We start from the raw sequence: 20,745 nt of genomic DNA, 5'->3' as shown, positions 1-20,745 counted from the left end.
ACAAGCGGCACTCATTCGGCAGCAGGGCTTCATAGCAAGGCAGAGAGAAAACACGACCTCTTCCTGGGCACTTCTCATTCTCTCGGCTGGAACAGATTTCTAAGAAACATGAAATCTTAAATCAAGATCTCCTAAAAGCTTTTGGAGAGCTCAGATAGGAGTTTCCAAATCACGCTCGCTTTTTGTAAGGTGCTCAGGAAGGCAAGTGGAAGGACCCAAAGAAGAAAAAAAAAAAAAACTGCCCTTTCCATATCAGCAGGCTGATTGCTCCCGCAAAATAGTCTGGTTGAGGCACAACTCAAATGACGTTTCTTCAGTCCTCAGTCCTACTGCCAACATACAGACAGACGAAGAATTTATCGGTAACAGTATGACAGCCACAGTCTAAAACACTGATGTTTAGATCAGAAATCACCAAAGATACTACACAGACTTCTTTTTCCACCTCTTCACTAATCTTACGGCTTTTAGAAGAAATCTATTCCACGCACGGTCCCCTAGAGGCTGGTGTGCATTTCTAATTTTTATGTTCTACAGCAAATCACTCTAAAGCCTCTAAAAATCCACGTTCTAAAAAATCTTCAGATTTTGGAATAGAAGAGAACCCAGGGAGAGCTTCAGAAACTCATAATGTTGGCATTTTGCTTTGTCACTAACTTTAATATCACTCTAATCAAATCATTGAGACTGTGGAAATGATACCAAACAATACCAGGTCAGGAAATACCACCAAATCCCTCAATTCATTCAAAAAGTTAAGACCGTTAAAATTACGTTTTTTAAACTCAGCCATGTTAAACTGAAGGGCATTCTGTATTTTTCATGCAGAGAGCTGGAAGAGCAGAACGGTACGGCATGCCACAAAACAGTCTGTATTGACCTGAATTGAACAATATGGTACAAACATTAAGAAGAATGCTTGAGGTTGCCATTGTCGGTATGGAGAGCTACAGGAATCCAGCCTTTTGGGGTTTTTTTGTCTGTTCCTTCACTGTCCCTTCCTGCTGCATCGGTTGTGCAACAGTAGTGCAAAGTCCATGGTCCTCTCCTTTAGGAGACGCCTTGGTGCTCAGCCCACAGTACAGGGCTCTTTAAAAGCCACACAGTGGTGAGTGAGAAGCCACGGAGTGAGTGTTGCTGCCTAAAGCCTCCCAGAGGCAAGGGATCAATCAGCACAGAAAGGCATGCCCAGCGAGTACCTAAATCAGCGTTCATACATGCCACTTCCCACAACACAGAGCAGATTTATTGGGCACCTGGTACCCAGAATCATAACAAGATTATTCTCCTTTATTTCTTCAAAATAAAGTCTCAAACTCTGGTTATGCATCACTTGCACCAGCTTCTCAAAACAGATTTAAAGAAACTAATCAACGTAACGCAAAGTTGGTTAAGGTAATTATCAATACAAATTACACAAACCAATATATTAGTGCAGTCACAAGCGAACTGGAAATTCAACAGAGCCAGTTAAATCCTACCGAGAAAGACTTTTCACTTTGGAGTGGGAAGCTAGTGCTGCCTGGGAGGTAACTGCCACTGTGCCCCACCACGCAGCGTGGTCTATGAAACAAAGGGACAAGAAGTGAATGTGAGCTCACCATAAGGAAACGTACCCTGCAGAGTCCAGGAGTACACAAGTCACCCACATCAGCAGACTAGTTCTGGTACCCATCCGGACTGGAAAAGGGTATCCGAACCGCTTTGGTGAATAATTGCTTGAAGGGCTTTCCTCCCGGTGCGGCAACCACTACGCCTGTCCTATCTGACTCAAAGGGATGTCACTCTCCTGCTCACGCCAAGTCTCTTAACTTCAGGTTGCAATATTTCCATTCAAGTGGTAACTACTGCCTTATACACCAGTCGCACCTTACAGTTGTCTGGCTTTACTCATATATGTCTGAAAGGAAAAGGAATTAAGCATGAAAAACCTGATGGAGACCAGCAGCGTCTAACTACAAACATTTCTGCTGAGAGAAACAGCACGCTGTCTTCCAAAGGAGGTGGCCTTTCATTAACCATCTCCCTTCAACCTCAGCCCAGCTCAAGGCTGTTGACACTAACCAACCTTTAGAAAAACTAATCTTCTGGGCACTCCACTACAATTGGTAAACATCTCATTGTTTGACGGTTTTTATTATCGTTTCTTAAACAACGAGGGGGAAGGAACATGGTGGAGCAGGGATGAGGTCCGAATGCATGAAGAGCAGATTAGTATCCTTTGACCTTTCTTCTAAAATGGGTCACAGTTTTAAGCAAAAATACGCTACCACCAAAAAAAGTAGACAATTAGCCTCTGTCTAAAATAAAATGCGTTGTAATTGCTACCGCTATTATCAAAACAGATGTAAGAGACTCATTTATAGCAGCTAGGGAAAAGGCAAGAGCAAAAGGCTGGGCTGGGAGGGGGCAGGACAGTGCCCGTGGCCAGGCAAGTATGGGAGATGAGCTCTGACAATACCTCGGAAATAAATGCAGGTCATACAGAATATGAAAGATTAAACCAATAACACACACTCTCATCTGTTTAAGGGAAGAGGAAAGGAGAAAAAATGACAGGAGGGAAAAAGGAAAGGATGAATCTAGAAATAAAACTCATTAGTAGTGCCTCCCCCACCACAGTGGGGAAAGAAACCTTTGCCTCGCCACTGTTGGGTGGGAAGGAAGGCTACGTACACATGAAACCCACAATTTCAGATCTTCCTCTCCCCCCTCCCATGGACGGATCTAAACGAGGTCTTTGTCGGGGAAAGAAGGGAGAGGTTTTCTTAAAATGAAACAAAGGGCATCCTTCTCTCTGCTATCCCTTGAGGTAAGGCAGAACGAGCATGATCTTGCTGCATTTTGACACACCGAGAGTTACCAAATCCTCTCTATCACTGCGTATTCCCTTTACTTTATTTAATAAATGAAATCTCATCAACTTATCCTTCTTCTATTATCACTGCTGACATCAATCTGATAATATTGGCTTGGCGTGGAATCGTGCTATTATATGTCCTCTTGATATTTAATTTAAGAGAAACGTCTGCAGTGGGGTGAATATGTGAAGCAAGCTTTTTATTACTGGCAGCAGTAAGGACGCTGGGAGTGAATTAGACATTCATCTTAGTCAGGGCCAATCTAGTGGCTCAGAAGAGGTTTTCTTCTTAACCCTCTCCTAACTGTTCAATAGCAGCAGGTAACGGCTGCTTCAGTCAATAACTGCATTCATTTGTCTTGGCAAATTCATTTCTACATGGATATAAACCCCATGAAGAACTGCGAAGCGTCTGGGAGGTTAAAGCAAGGTTCTTCGAGAATTTCCATCATAAGCTCTGCGATAGTAGGAAGAGTGCTGGTCTAAATGTCCAACAATTAATCAAGAAGCAACACGGTTTCCAAAGACAAACGCACAAACTTACTTCAAGAAGCGATGAAGGCGGCAGCATCATCAGGATACAGACCCCATAGAGAGAAGGGTTCAAACACAGCACAACGGCTACTAGCTAGTTGCTGCTGACAGGCTCCCTTTTTGGAAGAAGAATTATGTCCTCAGTATTGGAAAGCTGGAAAATGTGTACGTATTTGCTAGTCCTTCCACCCAGCTAAAAGACCAGACTAGCCAAGCAGGGATACAACTTTAGTGCTTTAAGACTTGGCAGCTGTTTAGACTAGTGCAAAATCAGTAACTCCACAGCGAGTACTACACCTTCGCTTGGCTTTACCGGGTAGAACAGCAACTCCAGATGGAGTTAAGAGCAAGATCCTCTTTTTATCTTTTACCCTGGGAAACCATTCAGGCTGAGAAAAAACTTGAGATAGAGACCGATGGTATCTAAACCCAGACGTTTAGATACCTCTGCTCAGAAAGTGAAAAACAAAGACATGCACGGTCCCTCTCGTATAAGCCAACTTTGGAGCAGCTAGCCCCAGCACACAGCTGCAAGCTGCGATCTAAATGGGACAGCAACCTGGAATGTCCTGTGGGCTGCAAAACCCAGCAACCGATTAGCTGCTTTCTGCTGCATTATTTGATTAAGACCAATGTCTGAGCTAACTCGAGCAAGCCGCATTAGTCCTCACTGTCACTACAGTGCAGACGGCATGGGAGGTCAGCAGTGAGGTGCATGGGCAGCACTGTGAGCAAAACCCAGGGCACACAGCAGCAGTTTCTGCACATCAGGAAGGAATCAGAGACGTGTCATGTAGTTGGTTAGCACGTTTATATATCCAGGGTACATTATGTGCATTTCGGACTAAACTCGGTGACGCTTTGGTCACATAAATGTGGTGTGCTGTCATGCTGTACTGTACATATATAAAAACCGGTAAGTGGTTAACTGACCTGTAAAACTGCATTCTCCCTTGGGTAGCAGTTGGCTCTGATGGCTTCTCTTTAACATGTCAGAAAAATAACTCCAGACAGATGCAATACACAGCACATAGAAAGGTTCCATCCTCTCTCATTACCACATCCTTGACATTTACAGCGGAAAATTAAACACAATTGAAGCATTTCATTCACATATAACAAACTCATCAGCAGAGAGCAAACAGCCAGGAAAGCTAACTTTCAGGTTGCAGGATGCTGTACTATCACAACGCAAACACTATGGCCTCGCTACAACCTATGGGATTCCCTGATCCTGCATGTCAGCTTGATAACATGGCTCGAATGAAAGAGGGAAGAGTCATGTTGCAGCTGTTTGGCAAGAGAAATAAGAGATGGAAGAAGCTGAATAGATTACCCAAATGTCTACTAAAAATTCAGTAATATTTAAGCTACGTAACCCTAGCACAGTGTAAACAAACGGCATGCCTCATGAGGATAAAATCATGTGATCAGGAAGGAAATATTTCTGATCAGCCTCATGTATTCAAAACACTGCTCATCAGGCTTTGCCACCGATCTGGATGGAATACAAGGCTTGCAGAAGTAACGTACTGCGTGGAGCAAGAGGACATGGACTAAAAGAAGAGGTGAAACCTCATGACAACTTTCATGAGACTAGGGCACTACCTCCAAATTTCAGCTGAAGCAGTTGTATTCCTGTCTTTCTAAGCCCTTCCCATATGCCTTTCCACACTGTGTGCAGCACGCTGTTGCCCACCCCCTCTCCTTCTCCCCCTGTATTTCAATAATAGGTCACCCAATTCTCTTTTTCCCTACCTTGTCCGCTGAAGTGCCTGATGAGTGCGTGTTTATAAAGCACTATGAGTTTCTGGGTGACTCTTCGGTCCTCCAAAATTTGCTACTCAAGTACTTCCCCATCTCCGCTCCTGCTTTGACAGCTTGTTTGAAGCTGCCACACAATTCCCCACTGCAATTCATGCACTCGGTGCATCCTTGTCCTTTCCAGGGCAGATACCGCCCTTCTTTCCGATCACAGATACGCAGAAGCTGTTCTGAAAGCTTCTCCAGCGTAAGTAATTAGATTCTATCACCGAGAACAAAAGTTAACACAAATGTCCAAAACTCAAGTGTCGGCAACTTGTTGTGTCACTGTACTGCATTCAGTGAGAACAGCCTGACCCAACCGCATTTTCTTCATCAAACAAAAAAAACCCAAAAACCCAAACTCTAAAACATACAGATTGAAGTGGAAAATAACTCAAAGTTAGCAGTTTTCTAAACGACAGTTTTCTGTAACAACCTCTAATTTTGGAAATCCAACAACGGTCTGTCCATTTCAGCGATGAAATTGATGCAGAGATTGTGTGACCCATCCAATGCTGGTTCCAGCTCTCTATCTTACTTACTCCAACGTATCACAAACTTTCCTGCCTTCCTACACAGTTTATCCTCACACACAAGCAGTCATTTCCCATTTCACTAATGGGTCAGCCTAAAAGGCTTCCATTTATACTTCACTGTGCGTTGCCAAGTGCACTTTCAACCAAATTTATCTGGCTTCCTTGGCACCCCATAAGCTGCAGGCACTGGGGTTTTGGCAGTGGGCTGTGGGTCTTTCGGGGAGGAGGAAGATGGTAGCAATATGCAAAAAACTGCACAAAACCATACAAAATTAAATGATCCCTATCCTACTGAACCTGCAAACGCAATAACTAATCATCCCTATTAGCATTCTGCATGGCAGATGGCAAGTGGTTTGGAATAATGAGAGACTTTTCCCCACAAGTGGATAATTCCAAGTACATTTGGATGTAAATTCTTTACTGATTATGATGGTAGAATACTGAGTTATGAGAAACTGCCAGTTTGGAAGATGAAAGGAAAACTACTGCCTCCTCCTTCACTTGCCAAGAGATACAGAAGTTAACAGAACTGGATCTCCTGCCCACAAAGCCATGCACCATTTTTTCCAAAGATGCCAACTACTAAAAGTTGACTAGCAAAGATGAAGAGCCTAAAGTTAGCTGCAAAATGGTCTCTGGAAGCCAAGCAGGAATGAGTCAGAATCTTGTTGCTGGAAGGAGTTCTCTGAATCAGAAAGGAAGCTGGCTCAGCTCCCACAAGGCAGAAAAGCAATATAGCAAGCAATAACTGAATCTGAAAACAACACACAGCCCAACAAGTGACCCGAATAGGGATTTTCTTCCTTCAGATAAAAAACATCATCTAAAAACTAGTTAAGATCTCAGGTCAGGAAGGAAATGCATGCAGCTTAGAGAATGTACGCAGCACGTGCCCTAAGAATATACGGGTTGTGGTAGTGCTATAATGTCTGGGAGTTAGCTGGGAAACCGTCTGCTGGGAGGATGCTGGGCCCATATTCTTTGCTGGTCTATTAAACCCCTCCCCAAAAAGTATTCTAAGGAAAGTAACTGAAGATGTGATTATGATGATTTCATATAGCCACAAGACATGAGGGACAGACAGGTTCAGTAAATTTTTCCTATGTGAGATGATCTCGGAATGATGTCAGACTGCTAACAAAATGTTCTTTTTAAAAGAAAACCCTGACCGCTCATTTGAACACCAGTTACTTTTCTGGAATGCTACTAAGCACTGTACGAGGTACACCAGGCTACACAAAGGGGTATCAGCGATGGACAAAAATATGAGCCATTAGCATATTCTGCACTGACAGAGTGGTATGTCCTGCTAAGGATCCAGAAACAAATTGTGAGAGGAGAATGAAGCTGCCGACATTGAAGTTCAGATGGGATCCGAAGCTAAACATTCACCTTATTAAAAAGGATCCCCTTGCTTCTGCCCACATGCTCTAATCTTCAAAAGCAATGCCCCCTTTCACCATGCTGTGCAATTTGCTGGGTACTGACTCAGCGAGATCCCAGCTGAGGACTCAGCTACGCGTCCCCCAGAGAACGTCAATAACGGTGTTTCGAAGAACACCACAAAGCCTTGAAGTCTGGTTTTGGGGGGAGGTGGGATTATTATTTTTTTTGTTTGTTTTAAAATAAATATTATAATTTCAAGACGTCCTAAGAGAATTGAAAAAAATCCTTATAGAAAATAATTTAGGTAACGTGGTTTTAAGTTTGGAGAAGAGCACATTAAATGTCTCGGGTGAGTTGAGGAGACCCATGCCCACCTGAGGCTGCTCCAGTGCGTTGTTAGTGGCGTTTGCAGCCAGCACAAAGCTGAGAAATTCTCTCCAAAGAAACAATATTCATCCCTGACCAAGCAAGTGTTCCAAAATGCCACTTTTTTGGGCCAAATTCCTGATGATTGTGGTTGATGTGGCATGTGTATGTCCCAGACAGGCAGGCAAGAGACACTTCGGGACTAAAAAGGAAAATGATAGGAAGGAAGAACCAGCCCCAGCAAGGTCCTCTCACAGTAGGCTGAGGATCACCTGATCTTGAGATTCCAAAGCTGATGGGACCCCATAGCCCAGAAACCTGTTTTATCAGAGTAACTTCATGAACTACCAAAATCACACCAAATAAATAAGAAAACAAATTAAGTCATCGAAGCCTAGTCTGATGGCAGAGATGATTCTTCTCTCCCTTTATAAGGGAAGAAAGGATCTCAGTCTCTCATCAGCCAACAACATCAAACACCACCAGCTTCCTCTGTGGAGATGGATCACCATGATGGAAGGCATCCACAGCCCTCCTGCCACAATCCTTATTTTCTCAGAACGCAGAAGTACAGAAGCTATACAGAACAAACCATTTCTCTCCTCGCATTTCCCCCACTGGTACTTGCCTTTGGTCTCTCCTGTCTTCTCTCCATCACTCCAGGAGGAAACTCTGACTCAACAGTAAGTAAAGTCATTTTGCACAGCGCATATAATCCAGAATCAGGAATACAATTACTGTTCAAAATAGCAACATTGCCCTTGAAATCAGTTGCTACTGAATTAATGACCAGATTGTTAGGAGTGCTACCTCAACTCTGCCTTAGGCTGCTAATTAACAAACAAGTCATTAATTCACTGGTAACAAGTGGTTTCTCAGGCATTATTGCTTCTGACATCTTTAATTCACCATTCTTTTTGGAAAGCTTCCCCAGACAACTCAATCCTCTATAAATCAACCCCATGCCACTACCACCAGCGCACTATACAACACACACGGAAGACAGAGGTAGAAAAACACAGCGTGAATAAACTGAGCTGGGTCATTAATTAATATTCACAATAACCTTCCCAATTCAAGCCAAGGGGGGATCAAGGCACAAGAAGTTCTGGACTTTGGCGGGGACTTGTCATTATATATAAATACGCAATAAAATACCATAAAACCTGGAGAAACCTTGCTTCCACCACGGCACACAGTGGAATATGTAATTCCCAACCTGAGGGCAGAGATCTGCTTCTATTTTCACTGCATTCTCCAAGATAAAGAGCTTTGAACTGAAATATTTCACGTACTCTGATGCACAAAGTATTTCTGAGGTTTGTTTTAACAGCTGCACAAATATCCATGCTTTTGAAAACAATCTGGATTTGGCCTGCCAACAAATCCTGATCTAAGGGTTTTATAATGGCAACATTACTAGAGAATACAAGTGCTTTCCATGTAAAAATCGATAGCAATAGAAACATCCCTAATAGACTACATGGAGTCTTTGGCACCTCTTCCTTTGCTGTTCCAGCCTTTGCTATTCAGGCCTTATTTTATAAATTCCCAAGTTCTACCAATGTACCTTTGAAGAAATGCTCTTGCAATTTTGAAAAGATGTATTAATATTTTACACCAGTTTTTCAACACTAACAGAACCGCGCTCTCACTTCATTGGACTGATTTATTAGTCATCCCTCAATGTGCATGAGAGGAAAGACGACACTGTGAACACCAGATTAGAACATCATTTTACTAACTGGGCTAAAGGAAAGTCTTATTTGGAACCAGCATCTTTGTCAACCCCAAGACCTGAACTTGAGAAAGAAGACTTCACAGCTTGGATAGAGTATACAGCCTAATAAATTTTCAAGATTTAAAATTCGGTTCAAAAAAGAATAATCTGGCCCAACTGGAACATTTACACAAATCTGTTACGTATATTCCACTTCTATTACCACATACCATATTGCTAAAGTTACAGGGGAACACACCTTGCTTGGAAATCAAGGCACTGGTACAAACAAGTTGTTTAACAACGGGCCTTCTGGAATTTGTAAAGAAAATTTGTAAAGAAAAAAGTTTACATGCTAATGTAAACGAGGGAAAAGCTGTGTGAAGCAGAACTGAAAGTGATCAGAAAGTTTTTCTTCTAGTAAAATTCACACCATGTAAAATGACACAAAGTCAAAATTGACCCATTTACTCTTTTACCCTCTTTTGAAATAACTTTGGGGAAACTCATGCCTTATAGTCTCTTAATAGCAATATTCCAATTTCCTACTAAGAGCAACTTTACAAACATGAAAAACAGCAAAGTTTTGACTAATAACTCATCTCTTTATTTAAAGATTACATGAAACAGAGTCAGTGCAGACAGAAGTAGGAACAACTAACACAAACCAAGCACTGAGGGAAGAACAGGACTAGGATGGAGCCAAACCATTTTTTGGAAGGTATCATCATTGCAGGGCACAAAAGCACTCCATTGAGATACGGCTGGGGATGAGCTCCCAGCAGTAATCAGTCTTTTATTCCTGAAAACTCTTAAATCCCTATTGTAGAGGCTCTTAATTTCAACACTGAATTAATCATTTATCTAATCTAACGACAGGAGAAATCCCAGAGCAATTTTGTTTGAAAACTATGATGTCTTTACCCTTCTTCTCCTTGGGCTTCACGACTGTCCACATAATAACCGTTTCAGATCTTGACTCCTGGGCACAGCCCTCTTGAAATACCTGAGGCCCTGGGGTAGATTTCAAGATTAATATCAAGAATCACCTCATAACGATTTTATAAACCTACCAGATCTACACAAACAGGAAAAAAAAGAAGAAAAAAAAGAAAAGGCAGCTCCTCTAGGTTCCGGTTAGTGCTGCCATTTTAACTGAGGGGCCATCAGACTCATAGAATCTTGTGCAATTCATTTCCATGAGTACTGAAAGCAAGCCATAAATTCCCTGTTCCCAGCAGACAGTCCATCTCTGAACTTTCTCCCCCTACCCCCGCCGAGTCAGTGGGGTTCTGTACTCCACCTTCAGCCCAGGAGGATACTTACTACTTGCCAGTTTCTCTAGCATAATCACCTTAAATACTCATGTCCATTAAGTTTAAAGATCTTAGGACCATTAAATGAAACTCTTAGATACTAAGTCCCATATGGAGTAAATCTCTTTGGCAGTTTCTCCATTGGAAAGCTGCCTTGGATTCAAGGCTGATCTTTATCAGGATAAGATACCGACGTTCTTTATGCGCTCCTTGATAACAGCGCAAAGCATATACAGTCCTCTCAGCACCACATGCAAAGCAACACAGCCATCAGTACACAGCTTCAGAAACGCTTCTGCAAACTATAAGGAGATCTCAGAGGGAAACTCAGCTTCAGAACAATTTTATCTTTTAACAGCTTCCCAATCCCCTCACGCCACTCCTGCAGCTTTACCTTTCAGAGAGAGTCACACCCCCACCCATACCAATTCTTGCATCCAAATTTAACAACTACAAAAATAAAATAAAAACGCGATAAGACAACCTTCACAAAAGAAAATAAATCAAATTTTTTTTAAAAAGAGCATTTTGAGGATAAATCTAGAGTGCCTGCACTAAGCCGTAACCTCTTTACTGATGTTTTTTTCCTTCCCCTTAACAGATTCAGGGACTGTAATAACATTTAATCCTCAGAAGCTAATCTAAATGTAACACTCAAAAGAAGACAAAGACAACGCAACAGAAAAAAAATTTGGCCACTGCCTTTTGGGAGTGCTGCTTTATCCCCGGAGCGAGCGCATTAATAGAGCTTGGAATGAAATGCCATTTTATTCTCTGTAGCGGGGAGGGGATTAGCAAGTTGTCTTCTCTAAACCCAGTCTGAGTCATGGCTCTATGAACACTGAGAAAAGGATGTGGAACGAAGTGAAGGGCGGGGAGCACTGGCTTTTTATTTACATGCTGCTCCCTTTGTGGGTGGTTACTGATGTGCATAGTTTGCTAAACAGGGAAGGAAGGGGGGGAAAAAAGTTCTAGGTCCCCAGACTTTAATTCTGTTGGTTAACAAAAGAGAAAAAAATAATAATGCATCAATTATAATAACATCATTGAGACAATATGTCCGTGGCAACTGTCCAATTCACCACGGCATGTAAGCAACAAGGGCAAGTTGCTTAAGGTGCTGAAAGCTGTGCTCAGTGGTTTCTTGTTGCTAGGATCTTCTTCCTGGGAGAAAGAAACGGGTTGGACAAAGCTCAGAACAAAGAAGAAGGAGACACTGTGGTAGGAGGAACGCAGAGACAGGAGCAAGCTGGGTTCGGGTGAAGAAATGAGGATCCACGTCCGTTGCACAAGTCAGGCCATGCAGGCACCAAGACTATCACCCTACCTTGAAGTAGAAACCAAGAGCTAATGACTGTATCAGTGATTTACTATGAAGCTCAGAATTAAGTACTTCTGTTTCTATACAAAGAGAGATAGGAAGGTTTACTTGCCCACCTTGCAGACGTGCTGTGAAGGGTCACTGGTGGAAAGCTTGCACAATATTCCTAAGTCCTGCAACACTTGATAATCACTAAAGAGGGGAAATAGTCCATGGATCGCTTGACCACTTGTGCAGAGCTGCAGGTGTTGATAACGGAATTACAAGAATCAATAAATGCCAAGAAAATACTGGGTTCTTTTTGTTTCAGATATTTCTTATCTTTGCTTCAACATGGACCCTGACAAACAGGGTACTCACTGTGGAAACAGCCCCAGCTCTAATCCCCTCTTCCTCCATCAGCTACGCTGATACACAATGGCAGAAGACAGCAAACACATGGTAGATTGGTCTCACAAGGCACAAGTGCCAGGGGCTGGTCAAAGAGTTCAGAGTGAAACAGAGATAGTACAAGCTAGGGAAGAGCCACCATGGGAATGAGATGCGCTCTCCTCTGCAGATGGAGAACACGCCACTCCTGGTTTCCTTTCGTCACAGGAGCTGTCATAGTCCAGCACTGGAAACAGGCAGAACTGCACTTCATTCATAATTTGGCTATAGTCCAGTTCATGTAATTTTGCTGCAGTGTCAGTTCATTCCTGCTAACCAAGTTACTAGATCTGCATAAATCAGTCTCACCTACCTTAGCACTAACTGTGCTTGTATGTCCAATATGAGAGCGCAAAACAGGACGAGCAAACTGTTCTTTCACTGAAGTCACAGGATCTTGTAATTTACTACCATAAACAGGCTGTAGAAAGACTTGAACGTACGACTCCTACAAAGAGGACCTCACAACATGCAGACTTCACGTCCTACCAATTAAGCACGAATGCCAATGCACGGAAGAAGTTTCCCTGACCTTGTGCCAGACTTATCATGACCAACGAGGCTTGTGCATTCTTTTAAGAGTGTTTGTACAGCACGTTGTATGCCGAGGCAACAATCCCAAGAAGGATCACTGCATACTGCTTTAAGAGACACGTATGGTTCAGGCTGCTGGGGCAAAGCAATGATTCTTCCCACATGTACAATTAGCAAAGGGCATTATCAATCCCAGCTCACGCACTCCAACATGCAGCTCAGTGCAATACTGGCTATTGCTGGGGATTTCTACTGTAAAGAAATAGAAAGTGTGATGTTCACCTTCTCCTCACACTTCCACTAGTGCCACACAGCTTGTCCCTTCACACAAAATTCAAATTAGGGCAGGTGTCTCTTTCGTCAACAAGGAAGACGACAGCCTAAGGCATCTGTCCCTTCATGACAGCTCAAGTTCATATGCCCTGCAAATAGAAGGGCATTGTACAATAAGGCCAGAAGCCAGGGACTGGCAGATGATGAAGCCTCAAAGAAAAGGGGAAGGAACCCCTAAGAGACCATAAACACATTTTCTGAGTCTTGAAAGAAAGAAGTCATTAGCATTTGCATTGGTCTCAGCCACCAACCTTTATGAGAAATGGTTGCATTACCAGAGTTCCCGACATTACCAGTCTTCCTCTCCACAAGAAACAGAAGAGAACAAATGAAACTGAAACCTCAGGAAACAAACTTAAGACTGCTATAAAAAAAATAGGTTAGTTACAGTCTGTAATAGCAAGTAAACAACATCACACAAGGTCCCAATCTCTTCCTTTACGAAGTCACAAGGGCAAAACATTGCTATGTGTGTTCCCAACAACTGATCGCACATCTGCAGAAGCAAATCCAAGGAAAGATTCAACTGATCAAAGACTGTCAGAACTTTCTGTCCTATGAATTTTTAAAATTTTATTTAAAAACAGAATTTAGGTTTCTGCTATGGAAAACTGCATGACGATGCACGCAATGTGTTAGCTGCCTTGCTTTGGCTTCTTTAGCAACTTATTGCTTGACTGTCCAAACAAAAAATGTGAATTTACAACAGGTTATGTGATGCTTTGGCAGCCAAACATAATTTTAAATAAAGACAGCACAATATACTGCACTCCCCACTAACATATTCATCACTACTATATTATCTATTTATACAATTAAGTACCATACAGTCTGGACTGGACCCAACTGGACTACATATGTTGCTACTCCAGTTTACTGCATGTTGGCCAACTGTTTACCCAACTGAGATCTGAGTGCTGCTCTTGACAGTGTAATTGCTTTGGATTCATTAATATTAAAGAATTATAGAAAATATTTTTTCTTGGACAGCTGTTAGTGCATGTGGAACAATAATCTATATAACACTACTGGCAAATAAAAATGGAATTCAGACACTAAACATGCTCATGGTAAAAAGGCAACATTAAAGGTCCACTAATTGTGCCAAGGCCAATAAAAAAGGTCAGAGAAATCACTGTACCCATTCTAAGAAAACATTCATGATAATTACAACTCTATTTTGATTGAAATTTACAGGGCTGTGATTTAGGCTGTTTATCTTTTTCTTACATGTCTTCTCCCCCGCAAGATCTAACAACTTAATACCAAACTCCGTCAAGCTTGGCACAGGAAGAGAGGATGCAAGCTTACAGCTCCTCAGCCCCCTAAATACCTGACAGGAGGTAACCCCACACTCCGTTCAGGGGAATATCCAGAGGCTACACACAAAGCGTTATGAAATGCAACCGGAACTGTCACAAAGAACAAAAATGGCTCCTCACTTTATCCACTCCTCTGCCTTGGTGGCTGCCTCCTGGTACTGCTCGGATGTCAGCTTGTAGATCTCTGCGTTCTGCAACAAAGAATAGAATGCTCAGCTCTAAAAATTAAAGGCGTCTCAGATCTTATCCCATCACAAAGTTATCTCCTATAATTAATAACGATTTCCAACAACAAACAGCATACTCAGTTCAAAGAACACAAAAAAAATGCTTAAAAGTTGATTTTATTTTCAGCAAAATGCATCAAGGCCACAACGTGTCCTCCATTCCACGCTTCACCTTTGTGAAGGGAAAGAAGGGGGAAAAGGTCACTAACAACCAACCGTCAGCTTTGATTATTCCATGTAACCACAAAAACAAGGTGTTTCCAGCGCCGAGTTATTTTGAGTTTGGTTGTGTTCTGTTCTCTTTTTTCATTAATTGCTGTGAAGGATCTTGTAAGTTACTGACGTGCAAGTATCAAAATTGGCTGCTAGCACTGGAAAATCCATTTTACATTTCAGTGCTTCTACTTATGTTACTTATTCTTTAAAAGAAAATTATGCAGCCTGTTTCCCTTTTAACAACATAGGGAGGCGTATCAGGTATCAGTTAAGGCACTGCCAAGCGGAGTCTGGAGTGTCTTGCTGCAGGGCTTAAGAGGTTTGCATTAAATTCTCCTGAGCTTGCACAGAAAGAGTTTTAGTTCACAACCGCTCAGGCGCTGAACATGGAGAACGGATTCCTCCTCTCGGCTGTGCTCACAAACCTCCCAAGCACAAACAGCAGAAGGGAACGGCTGTGCACCCCCAGCGACTGCGCTGCAAGGTCTCGTGCCCCTGAACTGCTGATAAAGCTGCTTTAGGCAAAGCCTCTGGACTTTATACTGAAATAGCTGCAACTGCCTCGCTCAAAGCTCATCTGCAAGGTCCTTAGTCTGAAAAGGCGCACGCAGAAAATATGCAATAATCAATCAAAAGAGTGACAAAACGGTATTGAAAGCGAGGACAGCTATTCATTTAGGGCTGGTTCTAGCTGCTATCTCATCTCTCCCCAAATTTGGTCATTTTATATAGAATACTATTCTTGCCCCTCTTCATTTACTTTCCCATAAATGCAGCTGTGGTCCTGCGCATGATGAGACGACACGTATTGTTCAGCAGTTAGAAAAAGGAAAGGACAGATATAACTCAAGTTCTATTAGTGGTTCTGCCACTTGTGCAATCTTGGGCAAGTCACCATTTTCCATCTGCAAGCGGGGGATAACAGCTGCCTGTATCACTGAAGTTGTGTGAAGCTGAGCTAATTGGAAGGTTTATACAGGTTTTCAGAGCCCAGGCTTCAAGGTGCTATATTTAAGCGTTTTATCTCTGGTGCCTGAATTTATGTCACGTACCGAAAAAACCCACAGAACAGACTTTGCTTTTCCAAACTTTGACCTAGGAGACAGACTTAAACTGAGAAATCATGGGTAACCACTTCAAAATGCATTTTTGCCAGCAAATTGTCATTAATGTTTTCATTTACTTACTTGTTACATAACGGTCAAACTTCTATGCTATTAAACCCATTTTTCTCCTTCCTATAATGAAAAGTTCAGCTTTTAATGGAGCCTTTTTTTCTGTCCTGTAAACAGACCTCATGACTTTCAGCTCCCTGCTGTTACTTATTCACACATGAAACCACAAGACCTGTGCTTCATTAATTAAATTTGCCATTAAAAATTAAATAATGTGAATAAGTAGATGTAAGCGTTATCTCCATGGGCTTCATAAGTCTCACCGTTTCTCCAATTACCACCCAAGCAATTTTCATATTTCATACCGTCTGATTTCTCAAAGGGACTGGATTTGAGAGATCAAAATGAGAGAAAGTGGGAAAGAGAGAAAGCAAAGTAGTAAAATTAAACATTTTTCAGGCAATAGGAAGTAGCCCCGTCAGATACTATTAGCCTGCAGCACTCTGCAGTGAAACAGCAGCAGGAGAGGAAAACAGGAATAAATATGTTGTACGTGAGACGCAGCATGAGGTTGGCATTTAACCCACCCAAAGAAAGAAAAAATAGCCAACAGATTAATTTGCTGGTTGCTCTGTCGATTAAAGTGGCTGTGGCACAACCTCGCCCAGTTTATTAGAGAGAGGGTTCAACTGCCCAGTGCCATGGTCAGCCCATCTTCAAACATCAACTACAAACGTGTACAAAAATACCTGGGAAAGGAACCAGCATGCAATAGCTCTCGATCCTAAAGCCGATGAAAAGCAGGCAAGTGAGAACCTGAACGGAGAGGCAAGAATCTCAGCGAGGGAAAGGAGGAGAGACCTGGCCTCAAAGAAACCACAAGGCACACGGCATGATGCGAAGATCAAGGAGGGGCACAGAAGACCTTCAGCCTGAAGATGAAAGCTGATGAGTTCTAAAAATGAAAAGGAAACATCTTTGCATGTGATCCAGCTGGGCCTCTTGCCTTTGGATCAGACCCCTTTGCCACCTTCTTCCCTCCTCCCCCTCAAAAACCCTAAAAACCAATGAAGTACTATTTCCAATGCTATGACTCAGTATCTTTAAATGAATCCCCAAGTAAGAAAAACAGAATTTACCATTTAAACCTCAGTTCGTTCAACAAGCTGACTTGTTAAACAGGTTTTCCCTGTCCTCTAGGCCCTTTCCTACCTTGGGAAAGTCGCGTTCACTTTTGTCCTAAACATGGACTAAATGAGCAACAGACGGGCCTTTCAGCATGGGCACAGTCACGGCAGGTTCTGTGATTTGAGGCTTCTACTTACAGAGAATAATTTTCCAAGTATCCTCACCTGTACGACTTCAGATCCAAGATCTGCTTCATTGTCAGTATTTTACCCTATCACACTGTGGCAGGGGATAATTTTCCAATGGCCTACAAAAATCTAGGACTTTATAATAAGGTTGGGAATGAGGAACCAAGCCAGGAACCACCTATGCACTTCCCGCGACTTCAGCAGAGCCGCCCACACAAGGGCTATTCATCAGGATCAAGGTGTGGTATTTGCACTTGAAAGAAAGTCTGAGCTGCCCATAGTCTTAGTGAAGTCCTTTAGCTTCATAAAATGATACTCAGTTGCACAGTAAAAGGGAGAACATTCAACGCAAAATTACAAGACATCAATGCTGCTTTTAATTTACTCTCACAACATTTGATGCTTGAGATAAAATGGCAGCTCACAAAGAAAAAGTTGAGCATGAGACCTCAACTGTTATTAAATAAAGCTCCTGGCAGTCTTAGTTGCAGAAATAAGTTTAAAAACATGACCAAAGGACACCATAAGGGCTCAAATAACAAGAGACACAGAAAGAATGAATGAACCACCTAAAATGTTTCACTTCTCTCAATAAAGTTGAGCCTTAGGGGAGCCAACTTCAGAACATCAGAGCTTTGTCATATGGGGAGAGAGCTCTCCAGAGAGGACAAACAAACTAAACAAAGAAATGTTAGTTTGAAAGATTTTCCCCTGCTATTAAATGATGGTTCGTAGCAAATAATAAAAACACCAAGAAGTTATAAAAATACATAACTAGAGCCTAAAGACCAACAGAACCACTTTTCCTTTACCCTGCTGCTTTTCTACAACAGATTTGCTGCTGTACCCTTGCTCCCCATTCCTTCCAAAACATCCGCGCACTAAAAATTCCCCTTGCAAAGGAAATCAATTTTAAAACTTAGAGATAAATTCGGAGTCATTTTAATTCAGCATTCCTCCTTGGCTGCAAACATGCAGAGAAACTCCAACACTCACTACTCCACCTCGCTACACTACCCGGGCCCTTTCCACAACATACAGCAAGGAAAGTAAGAAAACAATACAGCAGAAGACGCATTTCTCAGGGTTATTTCAGGAGGGAAAGTAATTGAAGCATAAAGAGAAAACCCTGCCAGTTCATTCTCACGTTGACTTTAAACCACATTTGTCACAACTTCAGTGAAACACGCACTATTCGCAGTAACAAGTAAAAGAGAAAGTCGAGCAGCGCGAGCACGGGGCACTAGAAATTAATCAGATTTTAAGCAAAATTCTTTGTGAACATCAAGCAGCAGCAGCAAAAGCTTGACACTGGGATACAGATTTCTCCACCAGGTTCAGTCTGGGTCAATAGATCAGAAGGTACTTGGATTTAAAAAAAAAAAAAAAAACCCACACACCAAAACCAAACCCAACCACCATCACCACAGCTATCTTGAGATATTCTGACACCTCAGAGTATAGAAGCTTGTCAGTGGTCACAGTGCTTAAAGATACAAAGAGGATTAACAGCTGTTGAAATGCTGCCAGCCTAGATGAATGCTAGTGATACCTCTGATGAAACGGAGCAGGCCAGCGGAGGCCTTGACAAATGCTGCAGACGACAGCCGGGGGATTGGATGGTACGATCTGCCCCGCGCCTGATGGACGCGCTGCTTCCATCCCCTCTCCCAACATCCGTGCCCGCCAGCTTCCAGCAAACCTCCCACCGCAAGCCCCACTCGAGCCGAAAGGAGCCCGAGAGCTGGTGCCGTGTGGCGGGGGGAACACACAGTGTGCCTCACCAGGAGGAAACACCACAAACTGGGGAGAGAATGGGGAGAGGAAAGCGGTTACTTCCCATGTATCAAATGTCAACTGGGAGACGTTCCAATTTCTCCTTCCAGCTGCTTCTGGAGCCAGAAATAAGACCTCACACCATCCCGATAAAGCGGCATGACTGTCACCTGCCTGCACGCACCTGGGGACAGGGAACACGCACATGCCCTGGACACAGCTGTGCCACAAGGAACAGAGGGAAGCCGCGGAAAAACATGGGTCAGTGCAGGCTTCGGGAAGCGCCTCTGCTCACAGCAGTGGCTACGGGAAGCAAAGGAACACTCGGGCACCACACACCTCACCAGGTGGCTGTTCACACGCACGCCATGAATCAGGTTGTTCGTTCTCGTTGCTCGGAAGTCTCATGCAAATGGCTCTTAACAGATTTGAAAAATTACCCCATCTACCTGCACCCCTCCCGCAGGTATGGAGGCAGATGAGCTGAACCGGTCTGTTCACTGGACGACCATTTGGATCTGTTAAAATCAACCTACACAATCAATCACTGCTATCAACTTCGGTCCAAAACAGGGAGTTTGGGAATTTCAGGAGACACTGCAAGAAGCAATCTCTTCACCTCCTGAGCTCGCTCCTCTTGTGTTCCTGCTCAGCCTGTTTGTTGGTAACAGCTAGCATTTAGCTAAAAGAGATCATTCACATTTTCTCCTTCCTCTCAAGCACAAGTGCACATACACACAGCAGCCAGTTAACAAGGAAGAGAAATATGCATATAAAGCATATCACGAGAGCACATAAGCCAAGGGTTAATCGGCTTTTATGTGAATTCAAATGTTTTTCCTCTCAAAAGGTAATAGAGGAAAGATGCAAGCAACTACAAACAGCTTGCTGATACAGAAAAAAAGGGTTTTTTCAGCCAAAGCCAACTTCTAAACACAGTTCTGTTGTTTGCTGTTCATGTGTGGGTTCATCCACTCCTCCCGCTGAGACCAATAATGAAATGAGAGCATTGAATTTGTGTCATTCTATTCTTTCCTTCGGCAATAAACTGTGAGATCATAAATTTTGGATTAAGATTCAGAGAAGACAGAAAAAGAGAGATGTCCATAGTAACAACGTAGGGAAGTTAAACTAGTCGCAGGCAGAAGTATATTCCTGTTTGAACAGATCTTCTCATGACTGCAACGTTACCCTGAGTTGAAAGCAAAATATTAATTCTGTAGCACATCTAGACAGCTTCTCAAAGATAAAAATGCCACAAAATACCGATCTCCACAAAACTTGAGGAAGGCAGAGCTGGGGAGAAGGACCACAGCTGGATTTATCCTGTGGATAACAAGCTAGGCACAAGAAGGTTAAGCTACAGCCCCTAAAGCACACGGTGCATCAAACAAAGCTACACACGCCAAGACTTCCCAGAACCAGGTCCCACACCAAGATATTTCATCTGGGTGAAAAAGGGTTTCCAGACCCAGGCTGAGATCGCACGTCAGAGTCAGACTGTCATTATGAAGGCGCCCTGGGAAGAGTCCAATTAAAACAGGTACCCCACAGAAAGATGGTATTAGGAACTTCTCCGAAGAGCTGCAAGTCCCTCACTGGAAACACGCAGAAAAGCCCCATGTTATC

The 20,745-nt window shown here is 42.8% G+C and overlaps 1 protein-coding gene across 5 annotated transcripts in view; it reads right to left on the bottom strand.

Moving 5' to 3' along the window:
- The window catches only part of CHCHD6 (coiled-coil-helix-coiled-coil-helix domain containing 6), a 115,152-nt gene that overhangs the window by 38,695 nt on the left and 55,712 nt on the right, over positions 1-20,745 (bottom strand). For all 5 annotated transcript variants that reach the window (XR_012589273.1, XM_074602249.1, XM_074602248.1 and 2 more), the window contains one exon: positions 14,587-14,657. Coding sequence is in view for 4 of the 5 variants with exons in the window: in XM_074602249.1 (XP_074458350.1) it covers positions 14,587-14,657 (71 nt within the window). In the remaining variant the exon portion in view is untranslated. The remainder of the gene's footprint in view (positions 1-14,586; positions 14,658-20,745) is intronic.

The sequence above is a fragment of the Larus michahellis genome, chromosome 10 (genome assembly GCF_964199755.1).
Source record: "Larus michahellis chromosome 10, bLarMic1.1, whole genome shotgun sequence".
NCBI classification, from domain to species: Eukaryota; Metazoa; Chordata; class Aves; order Charadriiformes; family Laridae; genus Larus; species Larus michahellis.
The sequence above is the reverse complement of the archived record's forward strand: the minus strand, read 5'-3'. Positions and strand labels throughout refer to the sequence as shown.